This window comes from Protopterus annectens, chromosome 2.part2 (genome assembly GCF_019279795.1).
Source record: "Protopterus annectens isolate FY-2018-M chromosome 2.part2, PAN1.0, whole genome shotgun sequence".
NCBI lineage: Eukaryota > Metazoa > Chordata > Ceratodontiformes > Protopteridae > Protopterus > Protopterus annectens.
The window spans coordinates 1,021,890,369-1,021,914,622 of record NC_056730.1 but is presented as its reverse complement, the minus strand read 5'-3'; the positions used below and the strand labels follow the sequence as shown (position 1 = coordinate 1,021,914,622).

Sequence of the window (24,254 nt, the reverse complement as noted above, 5' to 3'; positions counted from 1 at the left end):
AATTGGATAGCATCTGCAGTCATAACAACTGGGTTGTCCTGTCGTCAGGCAGCCCTTCAGTCGGCCGGATTCCAAAGTCCGGGTCCGGCTTCGGCTGATGTCGCACTTCACCCGATGTCATCTCTGTTGGACTTCGGGTATAAAAGCATCAGCCGACGCCATTTTCTTCAGTGTTTCTTGCCCCAGATGCCAGAAGCCCTATAGAAGGCTAAAAATTTTGGATAGATGCCAATGTTTCCAAAAGATAGAGGTAAACACAAAAATAAGCATGTATGTACATAAACACAAACAAATACACCATGAAAGAAAACCCCCCACTAGCTAGCTATTAGAAGGGTAAACACACTAGGAGTACCACAGAGGGAAGGAGGGAGTAATCCTGACTGCAGATGCTATCCAATTCGGACATCTACATTTATGGTAGGTACAAAACTGTACTATGTCCTTCATGGATGCATCTGCAGTCATAACAACTGGGTAGAATACCACAGCCAACTAGGGGAGGAGGATAAAAGTAAATTATGGTGTGTTTAGGATCCCTTGCAGAACAGCAGTGGCAAACCCTGCTCGGGATCTGGAATATAGAGGTAAATTATAATGCTTGGCAAATGTATGCACGGAGGTCCAAGTAGCCGCCTCTATAATGTCTTTGGTAGCCACTCCTCGTAAGAAAGCTGTGGTAGTGGCTGTTGCCCTTGTAGAATGAGGTCTTATGTTCTGTGGAATTGGCTTTCCACGGGAGGAGTAACAGAATCGTATGCAATTTCCTATCCATTTGGAGATTGTCTGTTTGGAAATAGCTTTTCCTTCCCTTCCTGTTGCATAGGCTACGAAAAGTTGGTCAGTCTTTCTGCTATTTTTGTTCTGTCCAAGTAGTAGCGTAGCTGTCTATGTACATCCAAGGTATGCAGTATTCTTTCCCCTCTGTTTTGTGGGTTGGGAAAGAAGGTAGGCAGGTGGATTGCCTGGTTTAAAGACACTCTGGATACCACCTTAGGCATAAATGTAGGATTAGTCCTCATGGACACTATCTTGGTGGAAGATTAGAAAGGGTTGCACTGCCATTAAGGCCTGTAGTTCTGAAACCCTCCTTGCTGAAGTAATTGCCAGTAGGAAAGCAGTTTTCCATGACAGGTGTTGTAGGTCTGCTGTTGCTGCTGGTTCAAAAGGTGATAGTGTCAATTTTTCTAGCACAAAGTTCAAGTCCCAAGCTGGCAATGGTGGTTTCCTTGGAGGTTTTACATTCTTGATTCCTCTGAGGAACGGCCTGAGCAAAGGGTGTGAAAAAACAGGTGGATCAAAACTGTATTCTGCTGAAATAGCTGATGCATGAATCTTGATGGAGGAGTAGGACAGGCCTGAATGAAGTAGTTCGCCAGATACTCCAGAATGTTAGGCATATCTATGTTTGATACATCTTTTCCTCTTTCAGAGCTCCAAATGACAAACCTTTTCCATTTCCCAGCATAATTCCTTCTAGTTGAAGGCCTGCGTGCGTCAAGAATAATGTCTTTAACTCTTTGTGAAAGTTCTGTATTAGCAGCTGCTATGCGATGTTCCATGCAGTCAGTTGCAGCGTTTTAGGTTTGGATGCATGGTGCTGAAGTTGTTCTGAGTTAGCATCAAAGGCATCAGGGAATTGGCCACATATTGTTCGAGACATGCTCCTCAGCAGTGGGTACCAATGCTGTCTTGGCCAGTTTGGAGCTATCAGGATTATTCTTGGACGTTCCTCCTTGATTTTTAGTAGTACTTTGTGTATCAAGGGAAGAGGTGGGAATGCATATGCTTTTAGGCCTTTCCAGCTGAAGGAGAGAGTCCACTTTCCATGCTAGTGGGTGGAATGTCCTTGTGCAGAATTTTTGAGCTGGTAATTGAGAGGTGATGCGAATAGATCTATCTGAGGCATTCCCATTTCTTTGAGATGGTCTTGAAGATATCCGGTGCAGCTGCCATTCGTGGGCATCCGATGTGGTCCTGCTTAACATATCTGCTAGAGAGTTTTCTTTTCCTGGCACAAATATTGCCTGTAACTGGATGTTGTAGCTGAGTGCCAGGGTCCACAGCTCCAAAGTCATTCTGCATAGGGTGTAAGAATGAGTGCCTCCCTGTTTGTTGATGTACCACATGACTGTGGTGTTGTCTGTCCTTATCATCAAGTGGTTCTCCTTGAGAAATGGTCTGAACTTTTGGATTGCCAGTTTTACTGCCAGCATTTCTTTTAGGTTTATGTGCAGGTGAAGTTGGTCCTGTGTCCACAATCCCTGTACGCATTTGTCCAGCATATGCGCCCCCCATCCTAGGTCTGAAGCATCTGTTGTGATGGTCTGGCTTGCTTGACCCTTGCGAAAGGGCAGGCCTGGGTTTGACTGGCATGCCTGAGCCCACCATAGGAACTCCTGTTTTAAGCATGGTATCAGTGGGATTTCCGTTTCTAGGCTGTGTCTGTGTTGGGACCATAAATTCTTTAGGTACCACTGTAGTTTTCTCATATGTAGTCTGGCAAATGGAACCAAGATTATGCATGATGCCATGAAACCCAAGGCCTGCAGTACCTTTCTTGCTGTTAACTTGTTCAGTTTTGTTAGTGCCAAGAAGTAAAGAGGGAGTTCTTTTTGTGTTTCTGTAGTTAGGAATGCCATTTGTCTTACTGTGTCCAATTCCGCTCCCAGGAAAGTCCTTGTCTGGGATGGTATCAGTCTTGACTTTTGTAAATTGACTGTGTATCCCAGTGCTTGAAGCAAGTAAATGACCCTTTGTAAATCTGTTGTCAGCTTGCTTTTGTTGTCTCCTTGTATCAGGCAGTCGTCCAGGTATGGATAAATTTGAATTCCCTGTAGTCTGCAATGGGCGATTACTGATGCCAGGCATTTTGTGAATACTCTGGGCGCAGTAGATAAGCCAAAGGGCAATGCTGAGAATTGATAGTGCTCTGATCCTGCAAGAAATCTGAGGTATCTTCTGCAGATTGGTCGAATGGGGACGTGCAGGTATGCCTCCTTGAGATCTAGAGTTACCAGCCAACACTCCTTGCCCAGCATGGGAAGAAGTTGCTGTAGGGTCAGCATTTTGAATTTTGGGACAATGATGTAAGTATTCAGGGTGGACAGGTCTAGAATTGGTCTCCAACTTTTTTCCTTTCTTGGCACTAGGAATAGTCTGGAGTAGAACCCCTTTCCTTGCTCTGCTGTTGGCACTTTCTCCACAGCTCTCATGTTTGCTAACTCCATTATCTGTTGTAGAGCCTCTGTCTTTTGCTTTGGAGGTAGATTTGGCATTCCTCTTTTGTCTGGTAAAGTGTGGAAGTGGAACCGGTAACCTTGATCTATGGTTCGTAAAATCCACTTGTCCTTTATGATGTGGTGCCAGTTTTTTGAAAATAAGGTTAGCTTTCCGCCTAGAGGAGCTGCTATTTGTTCCCTGGTAGGCGGGTTTAGGATTAAGTCACTGTGGCTGTGTTGATGTAGTGGCAAGTGTTGAGTCTGTGCCTCTGTTGTTACTTTGCCACTGTCGTCCTCTGTAGGCACCTCCTCTGGATTGGTTTCTGCCTCTGGAACGTCTATTCCTGCCCCTTTGAGGTCTTGTGGAGTCAGGAAAGGACCAATTTTTGGCAGGCCAGTTCCTGCTAAACCTTGGGGGTTGAACCTGCAAGAAATCTTTAACTGTCTGGACTGATTTTGCCTTTTCTTCCATTTTCTTCATAACCTGTTGGGCAGGTGTACCAAACAAACTTGTTTTATCCATAGGAGCATCTAGCAATTTAGATTTAACATGATCCGGTAAAGCTTGCTCCTTTAGCCATGCATGCCTTCTAATTACAGTGCCAGTCATGGCTGATCTAAATGAAGCCTCCAGTGCATCATAGCCACATTTTAAAGAATGGTTACTAACTTGCTGTATGTTATTTACCATTTCTAATACATATTTCTTATCAAGAGATTCATCAGTGGTTAGCTTTTTAGTTAGCTGATCAAGCATAAACTCTTGGTATTGTATCATGTGAAACTGACAGTTTAAAGCTCTAGCTGAGAGAGTGGCTGAAGTGTAAACCTTTTACCCCATCTGTCTAATGACCTTGCTTCCCTTTCAGAAGGAACAGGGTTTTAGCTATGGTCGCTGCAACTGCCTTGGGACCCTGGGAAATAGTTTCGGGTCTGCAAGAGGGGCCTTGTAAAGGTGGTGATGAGTATCTGGCACCCTGTAAAATCTGTCTGGTTTGGCAGGGGCTGGGGTAAAGAATCTGGAGCGGAGCAGACATCATTGAAAGCATCATCCACCACAGAGAGAACAGGAGGTATAGCTAAGGGCCTGTGCTGTGGAAGGTGCAAAAGGTCCTAAGTCTTTTCTGGAGTCTGAAAAATCCTGTTGCTGCCATTGGAACTGTTCTCATGGCATGCAAGGTTTCCCCAAAGGAGAATTCTTCTGGTGGGGAAGCAGCTGGAATGGATTCTTCAGCATCAGAATCTTCAAAATTGGAGAAAGGAGCCTCTGGCTGGTCAGTTATGTCTGATTCATCAGCAGAATCATCACAGGACACTGGCTCATGGGGCTCTGCCCTAGGTCTCTTCTCTGGGGCTGAGAGGCCCTGTCTGGGTGAGATTGAGATCCTCTAATTAATGAAATTAAATCTTCTGCCAAAGTAAGCATTTGAGAACTGGAAGAGGGCCTGGTTGAGGGGGTCTAACAGGCACTGTTTTAGTAGTCTTGGCTGCTTTAGCCCTGGCGAAGGCCTTAATGGACATGGCTGCTGGAGGCCTAGCAGCACCACGTGCTGGGGTAGAGACATCCAAGGGAATGGTGTCTGATAAGTCAGTGGTAAGCACCGTAGTGGGTAAAATTTCTGAGGCCGATTCAAGAGTGTTAGCAGGGACCTCAGTTGTAGAGATAGATTCAGCTGTATTTTGATCAGTTTTCTCGGTTTCGCCGAAACAGAGACACTCATGGTTTGCTTAACCGTGGTTTCGCCAAAACCGCGGACCGCGAGTGTCGGTCTTTTCTTTGCGTTTTGGCAGAATGCGTAGTCGGAGGATCCGACGGCATAATGTACGCAAAATCAGAACCGAAAAACTGTTCTGCAAACTCCGACCGACGCCTAAGCCGTTGCCGGTTGAAAGAAGCACAGGACGAACAGGCTGCTACGTCCTGGGCTGGGCCTAAGCAAGGCAGGCAGTAAGAGTGGAAATCTTTATGAGGTATTTGTTTCCCACAGGTTAAACAATTATTAACTTTTTCTGACATCGGCTGAGGCAAGAAAGAGTCCCCAACGGGGTACTTAGCTTTAGAAGTCTTCGAAGTAGTATTCGTAGAAGTAATCTCTGGATCCGACCGACCGGCACTTGCGAACAGCTTCTGCTTCGGGCGCCACGCGGCAAGAAAGACTGGAGAAAATGGCGTCGGCTGATGCTTTTATACCCGAAGTCCAACAGAGATGACGTCGGGTGAAGTGCGACATCAGCCGAAGCCGGACCCGGACTTTGGAATCCGGCCGACTGAAGGGCTGCCTGACGACAGGACAACCCAGTTGTTATGACTGCAGATGCATCCATGAAGGACATCTGTACTATGTTCATCGTGCATACAGCTGCAGTAATCACAGATGGGTAGAATCCCAAAGCTACACGCAGGGTGGTAGGCACTAGGTGGAACTGGGATGAGCCAGAATGCCCTGCAACACAGCAGTGGCAAAGCCTGCTCTAGTTTTGGAATATAAAGGCAGATGGTAGTGTTTTGTGAAGGTATGCACAGAACGCCAAGTGGCTGCTCCAAAATATCTTTGGTAGGAACTCCTCTGAGGAAGGCTGTAGAGGTAGCTGTGGCCCTGGTGGAGTGTGATCTGATGCCTGTAGGGACAGATTTTCCATGATAGGAGTAATAAAACCATATGCAGTGGCCTATCCATTTTGAAATTGTCTGTTTGGTAACTGGCTTTCCTTGAGCTCCTACAGCATAGGACACAAAGTTGTTCTGATTTTCTGAAAGGCTTTGTTCTGTCCAAATAGTAACGTAGCTGTCTATGGATGTCTAAGGAGTGTAGCAGCCTTTCCCCTTTGTTTTGAGGATTAGGGTAAAAGGTAGGTAAGTGTATGGCTTGATTTAAAGCTACCCTGGATACTACTTTAGGCATAAATTTAGGCATAAATGGATTGGTTCGAAGGGAAACCCTGTCCTGATGGAAGATGAGAAAGGTCTGCACAGCCATGAGGGCTTGTAGTTCCGAAACCCTACGAGCTGAGGTTATGGCCAGAAGGAAAGCTGTTTTCCAGGACAAATATTGCAAATCTGTTGAGGCAGCTGGTTCAAAAGGAGGCAATGTTAATTTTTCTAAAATGTAATTAAGATCCCAGGCTGGCACAGGTTGCTTCCTTGGTGGTCTTATATTTTTTGCCCCTCTGAGGAACTGTTTTAAGAGTGGGTGAGAGAATAAGGGTGGATCCGTGTTGAATTCTGCAGAAATGGCTGAGGCGTGGAGTTTTATGGAGGAAAATGAAAGTCCACTGTTCAGCAACTCGGCTAGATACTGTAGTACCCGAGGCAAATTCTGTTTTCTAGGGTCCTGGCCTTTTTTCTCATTCCAAGAGCAAAACCGTTTCCATTTTGCGGAGTAAGCCTTTCTAGTAGATGGCCTTCTGGCCTCCAAAATGATGTCCTGCACCTCTTTGGGGAGTAGTGTCTGATGGTGTTAATGAATTTTCCATGCAGCTAGATTGAGTGTTTTCAGCTGGCTGTGAAGAGTTTTGTAGCTGTGCTGAGTCAACAGAAGAGGCATTATAGGTAGGGGTCAGGGAGGAGTATGTGTTAGGTTCCCTCAGGAGTGGATACCAGTGTTGCCTCGGCCAGTCTGGAGCAATCAATATAATCTTCGGTCTGTCTGTTCTTGCTTTCAAGAGCACCTTGGGCAGAAGAGGCAGAGGTGGAAAAGCGTAAACTGTCCATGCTGTCCAACTGAATGAAAGGGTGTCCACTCTCCAGGCCTTTGGATGAAAGGTCCTTGAACAAAACTTTTCCAATTGATGATTCCTGTGGGAGGCGAAGAGATCTATGTCTGGCCTCCCCCACGCTTGGATTATTTTTGTAAACACTTGAGGATGCAACTTCCATTCGTGTGGATCTGTCATATTTCTGCTTAGATTGTCTGCCAGCGTGTTTTCCAAACCTGGCAAGTACTGTGCTTGAAGTTCGATTTGCCATTCCAGAGCCAAGTTCCAAAGTGTCATGGCTAGTCTGCACAGGGGGTATGAATGTGTTCCTCCTTGATTATGTACCACATTACCGTGGTGTTGTCTGTTCTTATCAATAATTGTCCTGGAAGAAGGAGGTCCTTGAAAGCTGTAATTGCATTTATCACTGCTAGCATTTCTTTTTGATTGATGTGAAGGTGCTTTTCTTTTTGGGACCATTTGCCCTGAATGCACCTGTCATGTGCGCCTCCCAGGCGTAATCTGAGGCGTCTGTTGTGATGACTTGATTTGCTTGAGGCTTGCAGAATGGGAGACCTGTGTTTGTTTGACATGCTTGGGCCCACCATAGGAATTCCTTTTGCAAACATGGAATTATTGGTATTGCTGTTTCTAAACTGTGGCTGTGTTGAGACCATAGTTTTTTTAGGTACCATTGAAGTTTCCTCATATGCAACTTTGCACATGGGATTAAAAGAATGCAAGATGCCATTAAGCCCAGAGCCTGCAGGATTTTCCTTGCAGTAAGCCTGGTACAATTTGCTAGCATTTTGAAGTACTGAGTTAGTTGCCCCTGTTTTTCTGGCTTAAGATAGGCCATCTGGGTGTGTCCAAGTTGGCACCCAGGAAAATTATTTTCTGAGATGGTGTTAGTCTGGATTTCTCTTTGTTGATTGTGTATCCCAGAGAGTTCAGTAACCGTGTTGCATAAGCCAGATGATCCAGAAGTGTGTGCTTGCTGTCCGCTTGGATCAGGCAGTCGTCCAAATAAGGGTAAATCTGTATCCCTTGAAGTCTGCAGTAGGCAATTACTGATGCCAGGCATTTCGTGAATACTCTGGGCGCAGTAGATAAGCCAAAGGGCAATGCAGAGAATTGATAGTGGATTGAACCTGCAAGAAATCTGAGGTATCTTCTGCAACTTTGTCTGCTTGGGACACGCAGGTATGCCTCCTTGAGGTCCAATGTTACCAGCCAAAACTCCTTGCCCAGCATGGTAAGAAGCTGCTGTAATGTGAGCATCTTGAATTTTGGTACGAGTAAGAATGTGTTTAGGATGGATAAGTCCAAAATGGGTCTCCAGTCGGTTCCTTTCCTTGGTACCAGAAAAAGCCTGGAATAAAAACCTTGGCCTTGTTCGTGAGTAGGTACCTCTTGAATAGCTTTCATGTCTATGAGCTTTGAAATTTGTAGTTGTGCCTCTGCCCTTTGTGTGGCAGGTTTGGCATGCCTCTCATTTTTGGTAGAGTGTGAAAATGAAATCTGTAGCCTCTAACATCCAGGATCCATTTGTCTGTTGTGACAATATGCCAATTTCTTGAAAATAATGCCAGCTTTCCTCCCAAAGGTGCTGCCAGCTTTCCTCCCAAAGGTGCTGCCAGCTGAGACTTGCTTGGCGTGGAAAGGAGGAAGTCATTGGGTTTGTTTCCTATATTGTTGTGCACTGTCTTCGCCACCTCTTGGTGCTGGAGTTTGCCATTGCCTGCCTCTATATGATCCTTGTGATTGTCCTCTGCAACTTGAGCACCTGTATCTACCTCTTTGGGGCTTGTCCGTGGCTGGAAAGGACCAGTTTTTAGAAGGCCAATTTCTGCTAAAACGTGGTGGTTGAACCTGCAGAAAAGCTTTGACAGATCGCATAGATTTGGCTTTTTCTTCCATTTTCCGTAGTATCTCCTCAGCATTAGTACCAAATAGCACATCCTTTTGTAAAGGAGCATCTAATAGTTTAGCTTTCACATGATCAGGCAAGATTTGTTCCCTAAGCCATGCATGGCTACGAATAACTGATCCTGTAACAGCAGCTCTACTTGAGGCCTCTAGGGCATCATAGCCACATTGCAAGGTGTGTTTACCCACTTGTTCTGCACTATGCATCATATCCTGCAACTCCTTCAAATCTGGTTGTTCAGGTTGAGACATTTTATTCCTTAATTGTGATAACAGAAACTGCTGATATTTAAGCATATGAAACTGACAATTTAAGGCCCTCATGGCTAAGGTGGCAGAGGTATACACCTTTTTTCCCCACCTTTCTAAGGATCTAGACTCTCTTTCGGAAGGTAGTGGATTCTTAGCAGTAGAGGCCTTCATTCCCTTGGGGCCTTGAGAAATGGTTTCAGGGTCAGCATTATGGCTTTTGTACAGAAATTGCTGAGAGTTAGGAACTCTGTAGTACCTATCAGGCTTGACTGGGGCAGGAGGCAGGAAATCCGGACTAAGGTAAGCCTCCGAATAAACATCCAGTACGTCCAAAACAGGAGGAATAGCCAGAGGTCTGTGTTGAGGTAACAAAAGAAATTCCCTAAGTCTTTTCTTGGAATCAGAAAAGTCTTGGCCTTCCCAATGGAAGTGTTCCCTCAAGGTGTGCAAGGTTTCCCCAAAAGAAAAATCCTCAGGAGGAAATAGAGGGAATGGACTGTTCCGCATCAGAATCTTCAAAAGGGGAGAAAGTGTTCCTCCACATCAGAATGATCTGAAAAAATGGAGCCCTGATCCGAAGAGGAAGAATCTTCCTCCACTCTGGGTCTCTTGTCTGGAGGGGGTTCGGAACCCCTGATAAGAGTAATTAAATCCTCAGCCATTTTAAGCATCTGCTTTTTAGGCATGGGGCCTGGAGATGGGCCCTGTGCAACAGGCCTCTTGGGATGCCTGGCTGATTTAGACTTAGTAAAGGCCTTAATTGAAAAGGAAGATGAGGGTCTAAAAACACCATGGGTGGAAGTGGACCTGTCCACATTAGGAGGCTCAACCCTCACAGTGGCTTCGGTGGTTGTAGTCTGGGTATGGGCCGAGGTACCTGCGGTCTCTGTTACAGAAGACCCCGCCCAAAGAAGTGTCGTCGGTAGTCAGGGACTGCATAGGCGTCTCACTGAGAACCGGACCACGTGTAGCCAGTTTTGGCGTGGTGTCGGTGGGGACAGTGGACCTCACATGTCGGTCTTTGCCCTTGTGTTTTTTGGACAAAACGGTAGTCGGAGTCTCCGACGACATTTTATAATCAAAGGCTTTACCGAAAGTGTTGGGCGAACTCCGCCCGACGCTTAATAGTGCGCTTATTGAAAGTAGCGCAAAAGCGACAGCCCGAGACGTCATGGTCTGGGCCTAAACAAGGTATGCAGAGGGAATGGAAATCCTTATGCGGTATTTGCTTCCCACAAGAAATACAATTGTTAACTTTTTCTGACATCGGTCTGAGGCAAGAAAAAAGTCCCCAACGGGGTACTTAGCTTTAATGAAGACTTCGATTTCCAATTTTTCGTAAATTCAGGAGCTGGCTGACCGGCACTTGCGAACTGCTTCTGCTTCGGGCACCGCGCGGCAAAAAAGACTGAAGAATATGGCGTCGGCTGTGTCTTATATACCCCTGTCGCACTGACATCAGGGAAGAGAGCGACAACAGACGCCGGACCAAGACTTTGGAATTCGGCCGACCGAGGACCCGCCTGACGGCAGAGAACCCATCTGTGATTACTGCAGCTGTATGCACGATGAACATCTGATGGTGCATGAAGCCTGCTTTGAAGCGTAGGTATTTTATGCAAGATTCCCTGATTGGAATGTGCAAGAAGGCCTTCCTTTAAATCCAGTGTTGGCAACCAGGCATCTTTGGCTATCATGGGAAGCAACTGGTGAAGAGTTAGCATCTTGAATTTTGGAATCGCCAAAAAGGTGTTTAGGATAGAGAGGCCCAGGACAGGATGCCATGAGTTGGCTTTTCTGGGTACCAGGAAAAGTCTTTAGTAGAAACCTTGTCCCTTTCCACTTCTGGTACAGTCTGAATAGCCTTTAATCTTACAGAGAGTACTTGCTTTTGAGCCTCTGCCCACTGATTTGAAGGTAGATCTGGCCAACCGTTTGGGGATGGTAACGTGTAGAAGTGTAAGCTGTATCCTTGGGAAACTATGTTTAAAACCCATTTGTCCAGGGTAATGAGTTCCCAGTTTTTTGCTTGCAGAGCAACCTTTCCCTCTTAAAGGAGCAGTCAGTTGAGAAGTGCTTGGAAGTTTTAAAGTCATTGAGATAGCTTACCATTGGGGGGGGGGGGGGTTACTACTCCCTGACTTGGAAGTGGGAGCCCCCCACTGTTTAGTCCTGTGCGTACCCTGGGACTGAAGCCTGGGTGTTCTGCTGGTTCTGGGTTTGAACTGAGAAGGCCTGGAAGAGGCAGGAAAGGACCAATTTTCTGAGGGCCAATGCCTACTAAATCTAGGAAGCTGCACTTGTAAGCAATCTAACAGTTTGCATAGATTTAGCTTTTTCCTCCATCTTTTTAAGAACAACTTCTGCTATGTCACCAAACAGGCGGTCCTGATTTAAGGGAGCATCCAGCAATTTGGTTTTAACATGATCTGGCAAAAATTGCTCCTTAAGCCAAGCATGCCTTCCAAGTACAGACCTGTTGCCAGCAGCCCTGCAAGATGCCTCAAGTGAATCAAAACCACATTGCAAAGTAAGTTTTCTAACCTGTTCAGCAGAATGCATTAAATCCTGTAAATCCTTATTTTTAGCACAATCAGGAATAATCATTTTCTGTTTAAGCAATCCAATAATATGCTGCTGATGCTTTAACATCTGAAACTGGCAATTTAAGGCCCTGATGGCCAAGGTTGCAGAGGTGTATACCTTCTTACCCAATCTATCCAGGGCCCTGGAATCTCTATCAGACGGGGTAGGATTTTTGGCAGTAGTAACCAATGCCCTTGGGTCCCTGTGAAAATCAGGAACCCTGTAATATCCATCAGGTTTTCTGGGAGCAGGAGGTAAAAAATCGGGCCAAGCTAGAATCTGAAAAGGCATCGTCAACAATGTCCAGCACAAGAGGGATAGCTAAAGGCCTGTGTTGGGGCAGGAGTAAGAAATCTCTAAGCCTCTTTTCAGAATCAGAGTAATCCAGGCTTTCCCAGCGAAAATGCTTCCCAAGAGTATGCAAGGTTTCACCAAAAGAAACATCCTCTGGGGGAGAAGCAGAGGGAATAGAGTCCTCTGCATCAGAATCCTCATAGGAAGATGAGGGTAAATCCTGGTCATCAGAGGAGACAGAAATTTCAGAATCCTGGTCAGAAGTATCACAAGCAAATTCAGTCCTAGGTCTCTTGGAGGGGGAAGGTTGGCTTCCCCTGATTAAAGCAATAAGGTCTTCAGCCATTCTTATCATTTGTTTTTTTTTAGGCATAGAGGCCTGACCATGCGGTCTGGGCATCTGTTTCCTAGGCACGGTTCGAGTTTTATGCCTAGAAGATGACTGCATCGGTTTAATATGCAAGTCACTAGGCCTGAATACACCCTCAGTAGCCGGTGCCTGCACAGTGGCTCCGAACCCATCCAAGGTAGAGACATCCACAGATTCCACAGTTGAAGCATCTCGCAACATACTGGACTCCAAATGGGTCTCAGTAGAGGCCTGCAAATCAGTAGCAGGTATCAGGGGCTGCGAAAGCATCTCACAGAGTAACGGCGAACTGGCGACTAGCTTTGGAAGAGCGTCGTCGGCAGCTTTGGACCTAGGTGGCCTGTCTCGGTCTAGCTTTGCATTTTTTCGGAATGTCAGTTGTCGCGTGGCTTACCAAAGACCTATCTACATAACTGAACAGAGTACCAAAATATTTAGAAGCAAAAATGTACCGATGACGAATAGTTTGTGGTTTAACTAAGGCACAAAACCGTCGTGGTCAGGGCCTAGGCAAGGAATACAGTAACAAATGAAAGTCTTTGAGGTATTTGCTTTCCACAAGTAATACAATTGACTTTTACTCTCATCGGTTTAGAGCAAAAAAATGTTTCCCCCAACGGGGTACTTGGCTTTAGTTGAAGATTTCGGTTCTGAAACTCGAAAATGAAAATTTCAGGAGTCTGCCAACCGGCACTTGTGAACTGCTTCTGCTTCGGGCACCGCACAGCAACGATGGATGTAACGGCGTTGGCTGCATGCATTATACTCCTGACAACCTGACATCATTAAAGATGAAACAGCAACCGACATAGGACCCAAGACTTTGATAATCAGGCTGTCTGAGGGCTACTGCAAGCAGATAACCTAAATGTGATGAGTGCAACAGTGAAACACGAACATCTGCTGCTTTGCAAGTCACTGGAAGAGACTAACAGATGCATGACTACCCAAATGCTTCTCAATAAACACGCCCTTTTCTATTACAATGGAGAGTAGCCAAGCTGACAGGATTTCAAAAAGCTGATATCTTACAAATCCACAAAGGAGTAGCATGACTGCAGCAGTGAACTTTAATAAGCACCCCACCAGTTACAAACTTAGGTCTCTGTTACCATAACAATGACTTACACACAGTTTCTTCCTTTACACTTCACTGCCCTCCACCAACCTTGCCAAGCTGTCAACATTGTAACACAACTGGTGAAAGGGTGGATTCTCTACTCTCCCCCAGCTTACCCTCCAAAGAGTTCTCTCAGAGTTAACTGGATAAATGGCTCCAAATGTTTCACATGATTTTTATACTGATTAGCACAACTGTCTCACCATTAATATCCTTCACAATTTCTGGTGTCAAGTGTTGTAACAGTCTCTAATCCCTCTCTTGCTATGAATGCAATCCATCTGTACTTCAGCTCACCCCTTCAACCACATTCCTGTTCTTATTTACTCCTGTTAAATATGGGCTCAATACTTTCATTCGTTTAAACTACCGTACTCATAAGTGTTCTGCCTTCTGAAAAACAGAACCTACTAGGAGTGGGGGGCAGGAATGTGGTTTGTAAAGGATGCAGCTTTAGTGACATAAAACGGGGGGTCCAGAAATGGATTTATACCCGAGTCAATTCCACAAGTTCTAGATATTTTTTCTGAAATGAAGAGGTCTCCTGAGATTGCCATTTGAAGTGCTTGCTCATTATAGTGTGCATTCCCAAAGGAAATATCCTTTGGGGAGACGTAGTAGGCAAATTATCATCAATTCCATCACAGGCCCGGGGATAAGAAAGCTAAGACCGGTACTACAGTTCCTCTTTATAAATCGAGACAGGTGTCATTGAGAAAGATTCTCTAATTTTCAACTACAGCACACTATGGTCTAAGACTAACACTAAACTTTGAATAAAGGGAAACCCTGAGCAAGCCTAGTCCAATACTGAAAGTTTGGGGGGAGGGAGATACCAATGGTTGCCTTCTAATTTTAAAATGGTGCTCCAATTTCAGCACTTACGAAATGGTATCAAATTCAAAAAGGCAAACAAACCCTTCAGTCTGGTTGGACGTCGAAATAACTAATGGTGCAGTGGCTTCACTGGTAGCAAACATCTGGGTGATGCTGCAAAGGCACCTCCACAGTCTCAACGCCAGACTAAGGATGACCAAACAAATTGGCACAGCTTCTCCATTACCCCTTCTCTGTAGGCTTGCTTCTCACAAGTTTTCTTTTCCTTAGAAAAGATGTTCACAGGACCAAGCTAATGCAAACTTTCAGACATGGTGGCAGACTTAATAAAAGCTTGCAAGTCTTTGCGCTGGTAAACCTGGATGGCCATCGCCCTTCTAATCATTTCTAACAAACCTTGAAAAATGAAATATGTTGTGCCACATCCAGGGCCTAAAGAAAATATATACCAAGCAGAATGTTCCCCTATGAGGTATTTGTATTTTACTTGTGCATTTAACAGTTTTATTTGGGACAGACTTAACATATGCCTACAGAGTACATCCAGATCACCAACCAACCACTTCATAAAGAACAAAAAATGCCTCAAACGGATACTTATCTTCAGCGTCAGAAATGTTTGCAAGCAGAGGGCAACACCAGACAGATAAATGCTCACATTTGTCAGTTTGAACATGGTTGCAGTAACAAATAAGCCACAGGTGAATGCCAGACATGTAGATGTCAGAGAAGGTGTCAGCCCAGCCTGAGGAGGGGGATTGCACAAGTCTTAACACTTGGACTGGATGTCAAATTATGTGTGTGACAGAGAACCCAGACATGACTGCAACAGTACCACTCAAAGAACATCCTACTGTTGGGGTTGATGCAGTAAACAGGTCTCCGCTACAACTCAAGCTACTAAACCATTCCAAAACACAACCAGTGACTAACAGAACACAGATGTGGTATTATGAAAAATGTGTAAATATCCCAAAGTATTCAGCATCAGACTTTCTACAAGAATGCCAATAGGTATTCATATACCAGCCTTGATAAACTTACCATTTAACCAATATGTAAACTGCTCCTATTTCAATTCTACTACAGTAATTTATCTGAAACAGTAAACCGGTCTAATTCATTACCATCTACCTTCACTTACATAAAACTTGTTTCAGTACAACTAAATCCAATTTCTTAAGAATAAGAAACCATGAAAGTATTATTCCACTGTTTTCATTAAAATTTCCTTAAAGCAGAGATGACGGAAATACACAATGTTGACTACTACTTACCTCCTCTGCCCAAATCAGCTCTGGACCGCTGGCCCACTGTTGCCTTTCCAAATGGGGTCTTCATTCATCTGTATTTAAGTGAGCAGCAAAGCTGCCAAACTAGGGCGAAAATTAGAATCTTTCCACTTCAAGATGAATGCCCCAGATAAACAGAAAAATAGAAGCTTTTCCAGCAGTACTAGGTAGGGTGCCACTATTGCTGGAGAAAATGACTCACTTCAGGGTTCTGCAGTGCTGATGACAAACACCTGAAACAAAAAGCAAAATATATTAACTGTAAGGAACAGAAGGAAAACTGAATGCAAGGAAATTTATCCTGAAGACAGCATCTCGAAAAAGGACACAAATATTCATCATTATCAGTTAATCTTCAAGATGACCTAATACTAGAAATATCTTGAGGATCTTCAACATAGCTTATTTTTCCACCCTTCTTCCTTACAGGAGGCATGCATCCAATCAATTCAGTTACATCTCTAAGGACCTTGAAAAGAGCATACATACATAACTATCACAAAGGTGAGTTAGCCATGGCAAAAGGGTTTCTAAAAAATCAACTAATATGCTTAGCACTCAAATTACACAAAAGGAAGCAGGTCTGGAAAAAAAAGTCTAGTACTGCCAACATTTCCCATGGAGTCAAGAAAAGTACAGTTTTGTACCTACCATAAATGTAGATGTCCGATAGGTATGCATCTGCAGTCCTAACATATGGGTTCGTCCTGCCTCAGGCAGCCCTTCGGTCGGCCGGATTCCAAAGTCTGGGTCTGGCCTCGGCTGATGTCGCACTTCACCCGACGTCATAGCTGCTGTGGTATAAAGGCATCAGCCGACGCCATTTTCCTCAGTGTTTCTTGCCCCAGATGCCAGGTGCCCTCTAGGAAGGCTAAATTTGGATAAATAATCAAAACAGCAAATAGTGCTGGTGTCAAACGGCCTTGAGCAAAAAACTTCACTGGTAAACACCAACAAATTGAGATAGTGAAATGGAACCTTCCACGAAGGCACACCAATAAACCAGACTTCCAGTAGTTCAAAGTAAAAATCACCACGCTAATGCTAGCAATGTGGAGCAGCAAATCCTTTAATCACAGTGAGCGCTTTCGCCATGCGGCTTCTTCAGACTGTTATACAACATTAAAAACTCTGACAGTTACATTTATAGCACATAACCTCACCCTATTGGTTAAAAAATCATCACATACATTTAAACATCAAGACATTTGATTTAGTCAAGAAAGCACTCTTGCCAAAGCTGGCGATTTCATAGTTATAAGACGGTAGTCACAAATCCTACCTACACCTTGTTTTAAATAGCATCAACACAAAATGCAAAATGCAGAATACAACAAAATCATAAATATATACATTCATACATACTGCAGCATGTCCTTGCTAAACAGAACAACAAGTAGTTTGAAAGCACTCAGTGTTGCTAAATAAAACGTAAAGTAAATTCCATGTTGAATTAACCTGCTTATATAACACAGAAAGCAGCGTATACAAGAACTGTACCTTTACTTATTCCTGTGTACTTCTCAATCCTTTATAATCCTTTAAAGCTTTCTCGTGGTGGATATAGCTGATCCTTCAGTAAACCAGCAGCTACACTAACAACACGTTGAAGCGCGTCGCTCCAGAGTGTGTCATCAGTTAATCCTTAAAGGGGACTGAACACTTTAAGCACGGGTTCAAACAACAAGTGTTAAAATTTAAATGTTAAAATGAAACGCATCCTCTGCAAACGGAGGATTGAATACGTATACTCATACTAGTTAACACACATAACTATTTAAAATACACTGACAATAAAAGATTCTTCTTAAAACTGAATAATGAGTGTCTAAAAAACACATAACACATGCTTGCTAAATGCATACGACAAAGACAACAGTTCCTGGACGGATGAACATGCCTAAACTTGAGCATACAACTACGTGACTGCTTTTAAAGCTGACTAAGGTAACTAAGGTAATAAAGAGTCACGAAGGGATCCGGAACGTGTATGTAATGCATTCTAAACAGATCTTCTCCATAAGCTGCATATTAAAGTGCGCTTATATATTCAAATGACATAAGAAACGGCATAAACTTATCCTCTTATTGAAATGTAGGACTGTAATATACCGGCATTCTGTCATTCCCTATATTGCTGCATTCGACCATCCATGGGGTCTCTGAAAGGATGGTGTATGGTACCTGTTACCATATAATACATGACCTGGAAGGAAGCACAAAGTAGTGTTTGTGACAAGAAGAATATATATGTAAAGGAGAGGAAAGAAAAGAAGAACAGAAACAGCTGTGGTGGTGGGAAGACAGAACAGGGAACAGTGCAGGAGAAATAGTGTGCAGGAACGAGGACAGGTGGAAGGAGTGTGCAAGTGGTGTGGAAGCACAAAACCACAGGAGGGAAAACCTGTCCTCGTTCCTGCACACTATTTCTCCTGCACTGTTCCCTGTTCTGTCTTCCCACCACCACAGCTGTTTCTGTTCTTCTTTTCTTTCCTCTCCTTTACATATATATTCTTCTTGTCACAAACACTACTTTGTGCTTCCTTCCAGGTCATGTATTATATGGTAACAGGTACCATACACCATCCTTTCAGAGACCCCATGGATGGTCGAATGCAGCAATACAGGGAATGACAGAATGCCGGTATATTACAGTCCTACATTTCAATAAGAGGATAAGTTTATGCCGTTTCTTATGTCATTTGAATATATAAGCGCACTTTAATATGCAGCTTATGGAGAAGATCTGTTTAGAATGCATTACATACACGTTCCGGATCCCTTCGTGACTCTATTACCTTAGTTACCTTAGTCAGCTTTAAAAGCAGTCACGTAGTTGTATGCTCAAGTTTAGGCATGTTCATCCGTCCAGGAACTGTTGTCTTTGTCGTATGCATTTAGCAAGCATGTGTTATGTGTTTTTTAGACACTCATTATTCAGTTTTAAGAAGAATCTTTTATTGTCAGTGTATTTTAAATAGTTATGTGTGTTAACTAGTATGAGTATACGTATTCAATCCTCCGTTTGCAGAGGATGCGTTTCATTTTAACATTTAAATTTTAACACTTGTTGTTTGAACGCGTGCTTAAAGTGTTCAGTCCCCTTTAAGGATTAACTGATGACACACTCTGGAGCGACGCGCTTCAACGTGTTGTTAGTGTAGCTGCTGGTTTACTGAAGGATCAGCTATATCCACCACGTAGAAAGCTTTAAAGGATTATAAAGGATTGAGAAGTACACAGGAATAAGTAAAGGTACAGTTCTTGTATACGCTTTCTGTGTTATATAAGCAGGTTAATTCAACATGGAATTTACTTACGTTTTATTTAGCAACACTGAGTGCTTTCAAACTACTTGTTGTTCTGTTTAGCAAGGACATGCTGCAGTATGTATGAATGTATATATTTATGATTTTGTTGTATTCTGCATTTTGCATTTTGTGTTGATGCTATTTAAAACAAGGTGTAGGTAGGATTTGTGACTACCGTCTTATAACTATGAAATCGCCAGCTTTGGCAAGAGTGCTTTCTTGACTAAATCAAATGTCTTGATGTTTAAATGTATGTGATGATTTTTTAACCAATAGGGTGAGGTTATGTGCTATAAATGTAACTGTCAGAGTTTTTAATGTTGTATAACAGTCTGAAGAAGCCGCATGGCGAAAGCGCTCACTGTGATTAAAGGATTTGCTGCTCCACATTGCTAGCATTAGCGTGGTGATTTTTACTTTGAACTACTGGAAGTCTGGTTTATTGGTGTGCCTTCGTGGAAGGTTCCATTTCACTATCTCAATTTGTTGGTGTTTACCAGTGAAGTTTTTTGCTCAAGGCCGTTTGACACCAGCACTATTTGCTGTTTTGATTATTTTCCACTTTTTCTGCTGGTGCAACATTCTATGCTCAGGAGTTACATTTGACTTTTTTAAATTTGGATAAATGCAAATAATTCCAAACAGTAGAGAGCAAAAATTATATATATAGATATATATATATATATATATATATATATATATATATACAAAACAAACACACCATAATAATTTCCCCCAGCTAGCTAAAAGAGGGATAGATACCCTAGGAATACCACAGAGGGGAAGGAGGGTGGGTAATCCTGACTGCAGATGCATACCTATCGGACATCTACATTTATGGTAGGTATAAAACTGCACTATGTCCTTCAAGGATGCATCTGCAGTCCTAACATATGGGTAGAATACCATAGCCAAACTGGGGGAGGAGGCACTAAGATAAAGATGGTGTAGTCAAGATCCCTTGCAACACAGCAGTTGCAAAACCTACTCGGGATCTGGAGCATAAAGGAAGGTTATAATGCTTGGCAAATGTATGCACGGAGCTCCAAGTAGCAGCTTCTAAAATGTCTTTGGTAGCCACTCCTCGTAGGAAAGCTGTAGTGGTGGCTGTAGCTCATGTGGAATGAGGTCTGATATTTTCAGGAGTTGTCTTTCCATGAAAAGAGTAGCAAAATTGGATGCAATTTCCAATCCATTTTGAGATTGTCTGTTTTGAAATTGCTTGTCCTTGCATTCCTGTTGCATATGCTACCAGAAGTTGGTCAGTTTTTCTGTTGGTCTTAGTTCTGTCCAGATAGTAGCGTAATTGTCTGTGCACATCCAAGGTATGTAGCAGTCTTTCCCCCCTGTTCTGTGGGTTGGGGAAAAATGTAGGTAAATGAATCGCTTGGTTCAATGATACTCTGGAGACCACTTTTGGCATAAAGGTAGGGTTGGTTCTCAGACACGCTATCCTGATGGAAGATAAGGAAGGGCTGTACTGCCATTAATGCCTGTAATTCAGATACCCTACTTGCTGAAGTGATTGCTAGCAGGAAAGCAGTTTTCCAAGACAAGAACTGTAAATCTGCTGTTGCTGCTGGTTCAAAAGGGGGAAGTGTTAACTTTTCCAGCACAAAGTTGAGATTCCATGCAGGTAAAGGTGGTTTCCTTGGAGGCTTTACGTTTTTGATTCCTCTCAAGAACTGTCTGAGTAGAGGATGAGAGAAGACAGGAGGATCCATGTTGTATTCTGCTGAGATTGCTGATGCATGAATCTTAATGGAGGAGTAGGACAAGCCATTGTGGAACAGTTCTACTAAGTATTCCAGGATGTGTGCTATATTTGCCAATGAGACATTTTCTCCCTTTGCTGCACTCCAAATGAGGTATCTTTTCCATTTGACTGAATAAGTTTTCCTTGTGGAGGGTCTGCGAGCCTCCAGGATAATGTCCTTAACCCCCTGAGATAAATCTGGGTTATTTTGTTTTATGCAATATTCCAAGCAGCTAGCTGCAGTGTTTTCAAGTTTGGATGTAGGATCTTGTAGTTGTTCTGTGTTAGAAGTAAGGGACATAGAAGTAGAGGCCATGCGTGTGTCCGAGACATGCTTCTCAGTAGCGGGTACCAATGTTGCCTCGGCCAGTCTGGAGCTATCAGGATTTCCCTTGGCTGATCCTCTCTGATCTTCAGTAGGACTTTGTACATCAAAGGAAGAGGTGGGAATGCATATGCTGTCAGGTTTTTCCAGCTGAAGGAAAGTGAGTCCACCCTCCAAGCAAGTGGGTGGTATGCTCTTGTGCAGAATTTCTTCAATTGGTGGTTGTGTGGGGAGGCGAACAGGTCCATCTCTGGTAGTCCCCATTTCTTTGTTATGGTTTTGAAGATATCTGGATGCAGCATCCATTCGTGAGCATCCGTGGTAGTTCTGCTTAAGGTGTCTGCTAGTGAATTTTCTTTTCCTGGTACAAATCTGGCCTGAAGTTGAATGTTGAGATTCAGGGCCACATTCCACAGGTCCATTGCCATCCGGCATAGAGGATATGAGTGTGTACCTCGCTGTTTGTTGATGTACCACATGACTGTGGTATTGTCCGTCCTTATCAGCAGGTGACCTTGTTGAAGGAATGGTCGGAATGCCTGGATTGCATGTTTCACTGCCAGCATCTCCTTTAGATTTATGTGTAGATTCAGCTGGTCTTGGGTCCATAGGCCTTGTATGCACTTGTCCACCATGTGTGCCCCCCAGCCTAGGTCTGAGGCGTCCGTGGTGATGGTCTGGATTGGATGAGGCTTGTGGAAAGGCAGTCCTCTGTTCAACTGACAGGCCTGAGCCCACCACTGGAATTCTTGCTTCAGGCATGGAATTATTGGAATCTGGGCTTCTAGACTGTGCTTGTGTTGAGACCATACATTCCTTAGGTACCATTGCAACTTTTTCATATGCAGCCTGGCATGCGGAATCAATATTATGCAGGATGCCATGTAACCCAGGGCTTGCAGGACTTTCCTTGCAGTAAGATGAGTTTGTGTTGTTAATGTCATGAAATATACTGGTAGTTGCTTTTGTTTTTCTTCTGTGAGAAAAGCCATCTGAGTTGATGTATCCAGTTCTGCACCCAAGAATGTTATCCTTTGGGATGGTACTAGTCTTGATTTTTGCATGTTGACTGTGTATCCCAAGGCTTGCAACAGTTGTATGACCTTTTCCAAATTGTTAATTTTGCCTTGTTGTCCGTTTGTATTAGGCAGTCGTCCAGGTATGGGTAAATTTGAATTCCCTGAAGCCTGCAATGAGCAATTACTGATGCCAGGCATTTCGTGAATACTCTGGGCGCAGTAGATAAGCCAAAGGGCAATGCTGAGAATTGATAATGCTCTGATCCTGCAAGAAATCCGAGGTGTCTTCTGCAATCTGGTCGTATAGGGACGTGCAGGTATGCCTCCTTGAGGTCTAGAGTCACCAGCCAAGACTCCTTGCCCAGCATGGGAAGAAGTTGCTGGAGGGTCAGCATTTTGAATTTTGGAACAATGAGGTATGTGCTCAGAGCGGACAAGTCGAGAATAGGTCTCCATTGATTTTCTTTTCTTGGTACAAGGAAAAGCCTGGAGTAAAATCCTTGGCCTTGTTCCATAGGCGGTACCTTTTCTATAGCTCTCATCCTTAGTAAGTTGTTGATTTGTCTTAGAGCGTCTGTTTTTTGGCTTGGTGGTAGGTTTGGCATTCCTCTCTTTTTTGGTAGTGTGTGGAAGTGAAACCTGTAGCCTTTGTCTATTGTTTGCAAAGTCCATTTGTCTCCTGTAATGTAATGCCAGTTGTGGGAAAATAAAGCTAGTTTTCCGCCCAAGGGTGCCTCCAGTTGTTCCCTGGTAGGCGGAATCAGAGCCAAGTCATTGTGTCTGCCCTGTGGAAGTGGTTGTAGTTGAATCTGTGGCAGTACTTCTCTGGTTGGTGGGTTGCCACTGACGTCCCCTGTAGGCACCCCTGGATTGACCTCTGCCTCTTGGGCGTCTATTTCTGCCTCTCTGTGCTCTGGAGGTGTCTGGAAAGGACCAATTCTTCAAAGGCCAATTTCTGCTAAACCTCGGAGGTTGGACCTGTAAGAAATCCTTGACTGTTTGGACAGATTTTGCTTTTTCCTCCACCTTCTTTAGAGCCTCCTGTGCAGGGGAGCCAAACAAACTTTGTTTCTCCATAGGAGCATCTAGGAGTTTTCACTTAACATGGTCTGGTAAGGATTGTTCTTTTAACCAGGCATGCCTTCGAATCACTGTTCCAGTCATAGCTGATCTAAAGGAAGCCTCCAGTGCATCATAGCCACATTTTAAGAAATGGTTACTGACCTGCTGAGAGTTATGTACCAAATCCTGAAGGGACTTGCGGTCTATAGGTTCAGGAGAGGACAGTTTTTTATTTAGCTGGTCTAACAAAAATTCCTGGTACTGAATCATGTGAAATTGACAGTTGGCCCTGGCCGAAAAAGTAGCAGAAGTATAAACCTTTTTACCCCATCTCTCTAATGCTCTAGATTCCCTTTCAGAGGGGAGAGGATTTTTGGCAGAAGCAGCTGCCACAGCTTTAGGGCCCTGTGAAATGGTTTCAGGATCTGCAACAGGAGCCTTATACAAATGGTAGTGAGTGTCCGGGACCCTGTAATATCTGTCAGGCTTGGCAGGGGCCGGAGGAAGAGAATCAGGGGCAGTACAGGCATCATTATATGCATCATCAACAACTGTTAGTACTGGAGGAATGGCTAAAGGCCTATGCTGTGGTAAGTGTAAGAAAGTCCTTAGCCTTTTCCTTGAATCTGAAAAATCCTGGCCCTGCCATTGAAAGTTCCCTCATAGCATGTAAGGTTTCCCCAAAAGAAAATTCTTCAGAGGAGAGGCAGAAGGAATGGAGTCTTCTGCATCGGAATCCTCATAAGGAGAATATGGGCCTTCCTGAGGGTCTGAGATATCCAAGTCATCCGAGGAATAGTCTGTAGAAACAGGTTCCGGGGGTTCAGTCCTAGGCCTCTTATCTGGAGGGGGTTGAGAGGCCTTGTCTGGGTGAGGTTGGGATCCCCTGATCAAAGAAATGAGATCCTCAGCCAGGCTGAGCATTTGAGAACTAGAGGTAGGCCTGTGTGAGGGAGTTTTAGCAGGTAAGGCCTTAGAAGATTTAGCTGCTTTAGCCCTGGAAAAAGCCTTGATAGACATAGATGCAGGAAGTCTAGCAGCCCCACGTGCAGGGGTAGATATGTCTAAAGGAATAGTATCTGACAAATCCTGGGTGCTAGCTTCTGTAGGGACAATTTCAGTAGCCGATTCAACCATGCTCTGTGAAGCCTCGGCTATCGGAGGCCTGCTTTCTGCCGAAGGAA

General features: G+C 44.0%; 1 protein-coding gene across 2 annotated transcripts in view; it reads right to left on the bottom strand.

The window, feature by feature from the left end:
• SPIN1 (spindlin 1) overlaps positions 1–24,254 on the bottom strand; it is a 1,077,469-nt gene that overhangs the window by 690,039 nt on the left and 363,176 nt on the right. For both annotated transcript variants that reach the window (XM_044064286.1, XM_044064285.1), the window contains exon 3: positions 15,583–15,830. In XM_044064286.1, the coding sequence (XP_043920221.1) occupies positions 15,583–15,646 (64 nt within the window). In that variant the 5' untranslated portion in view covers positions 15,647–15,830. The remainder of the gene's footprint in view (positions 1–15,582; positions 15,831–24,254) is intronic.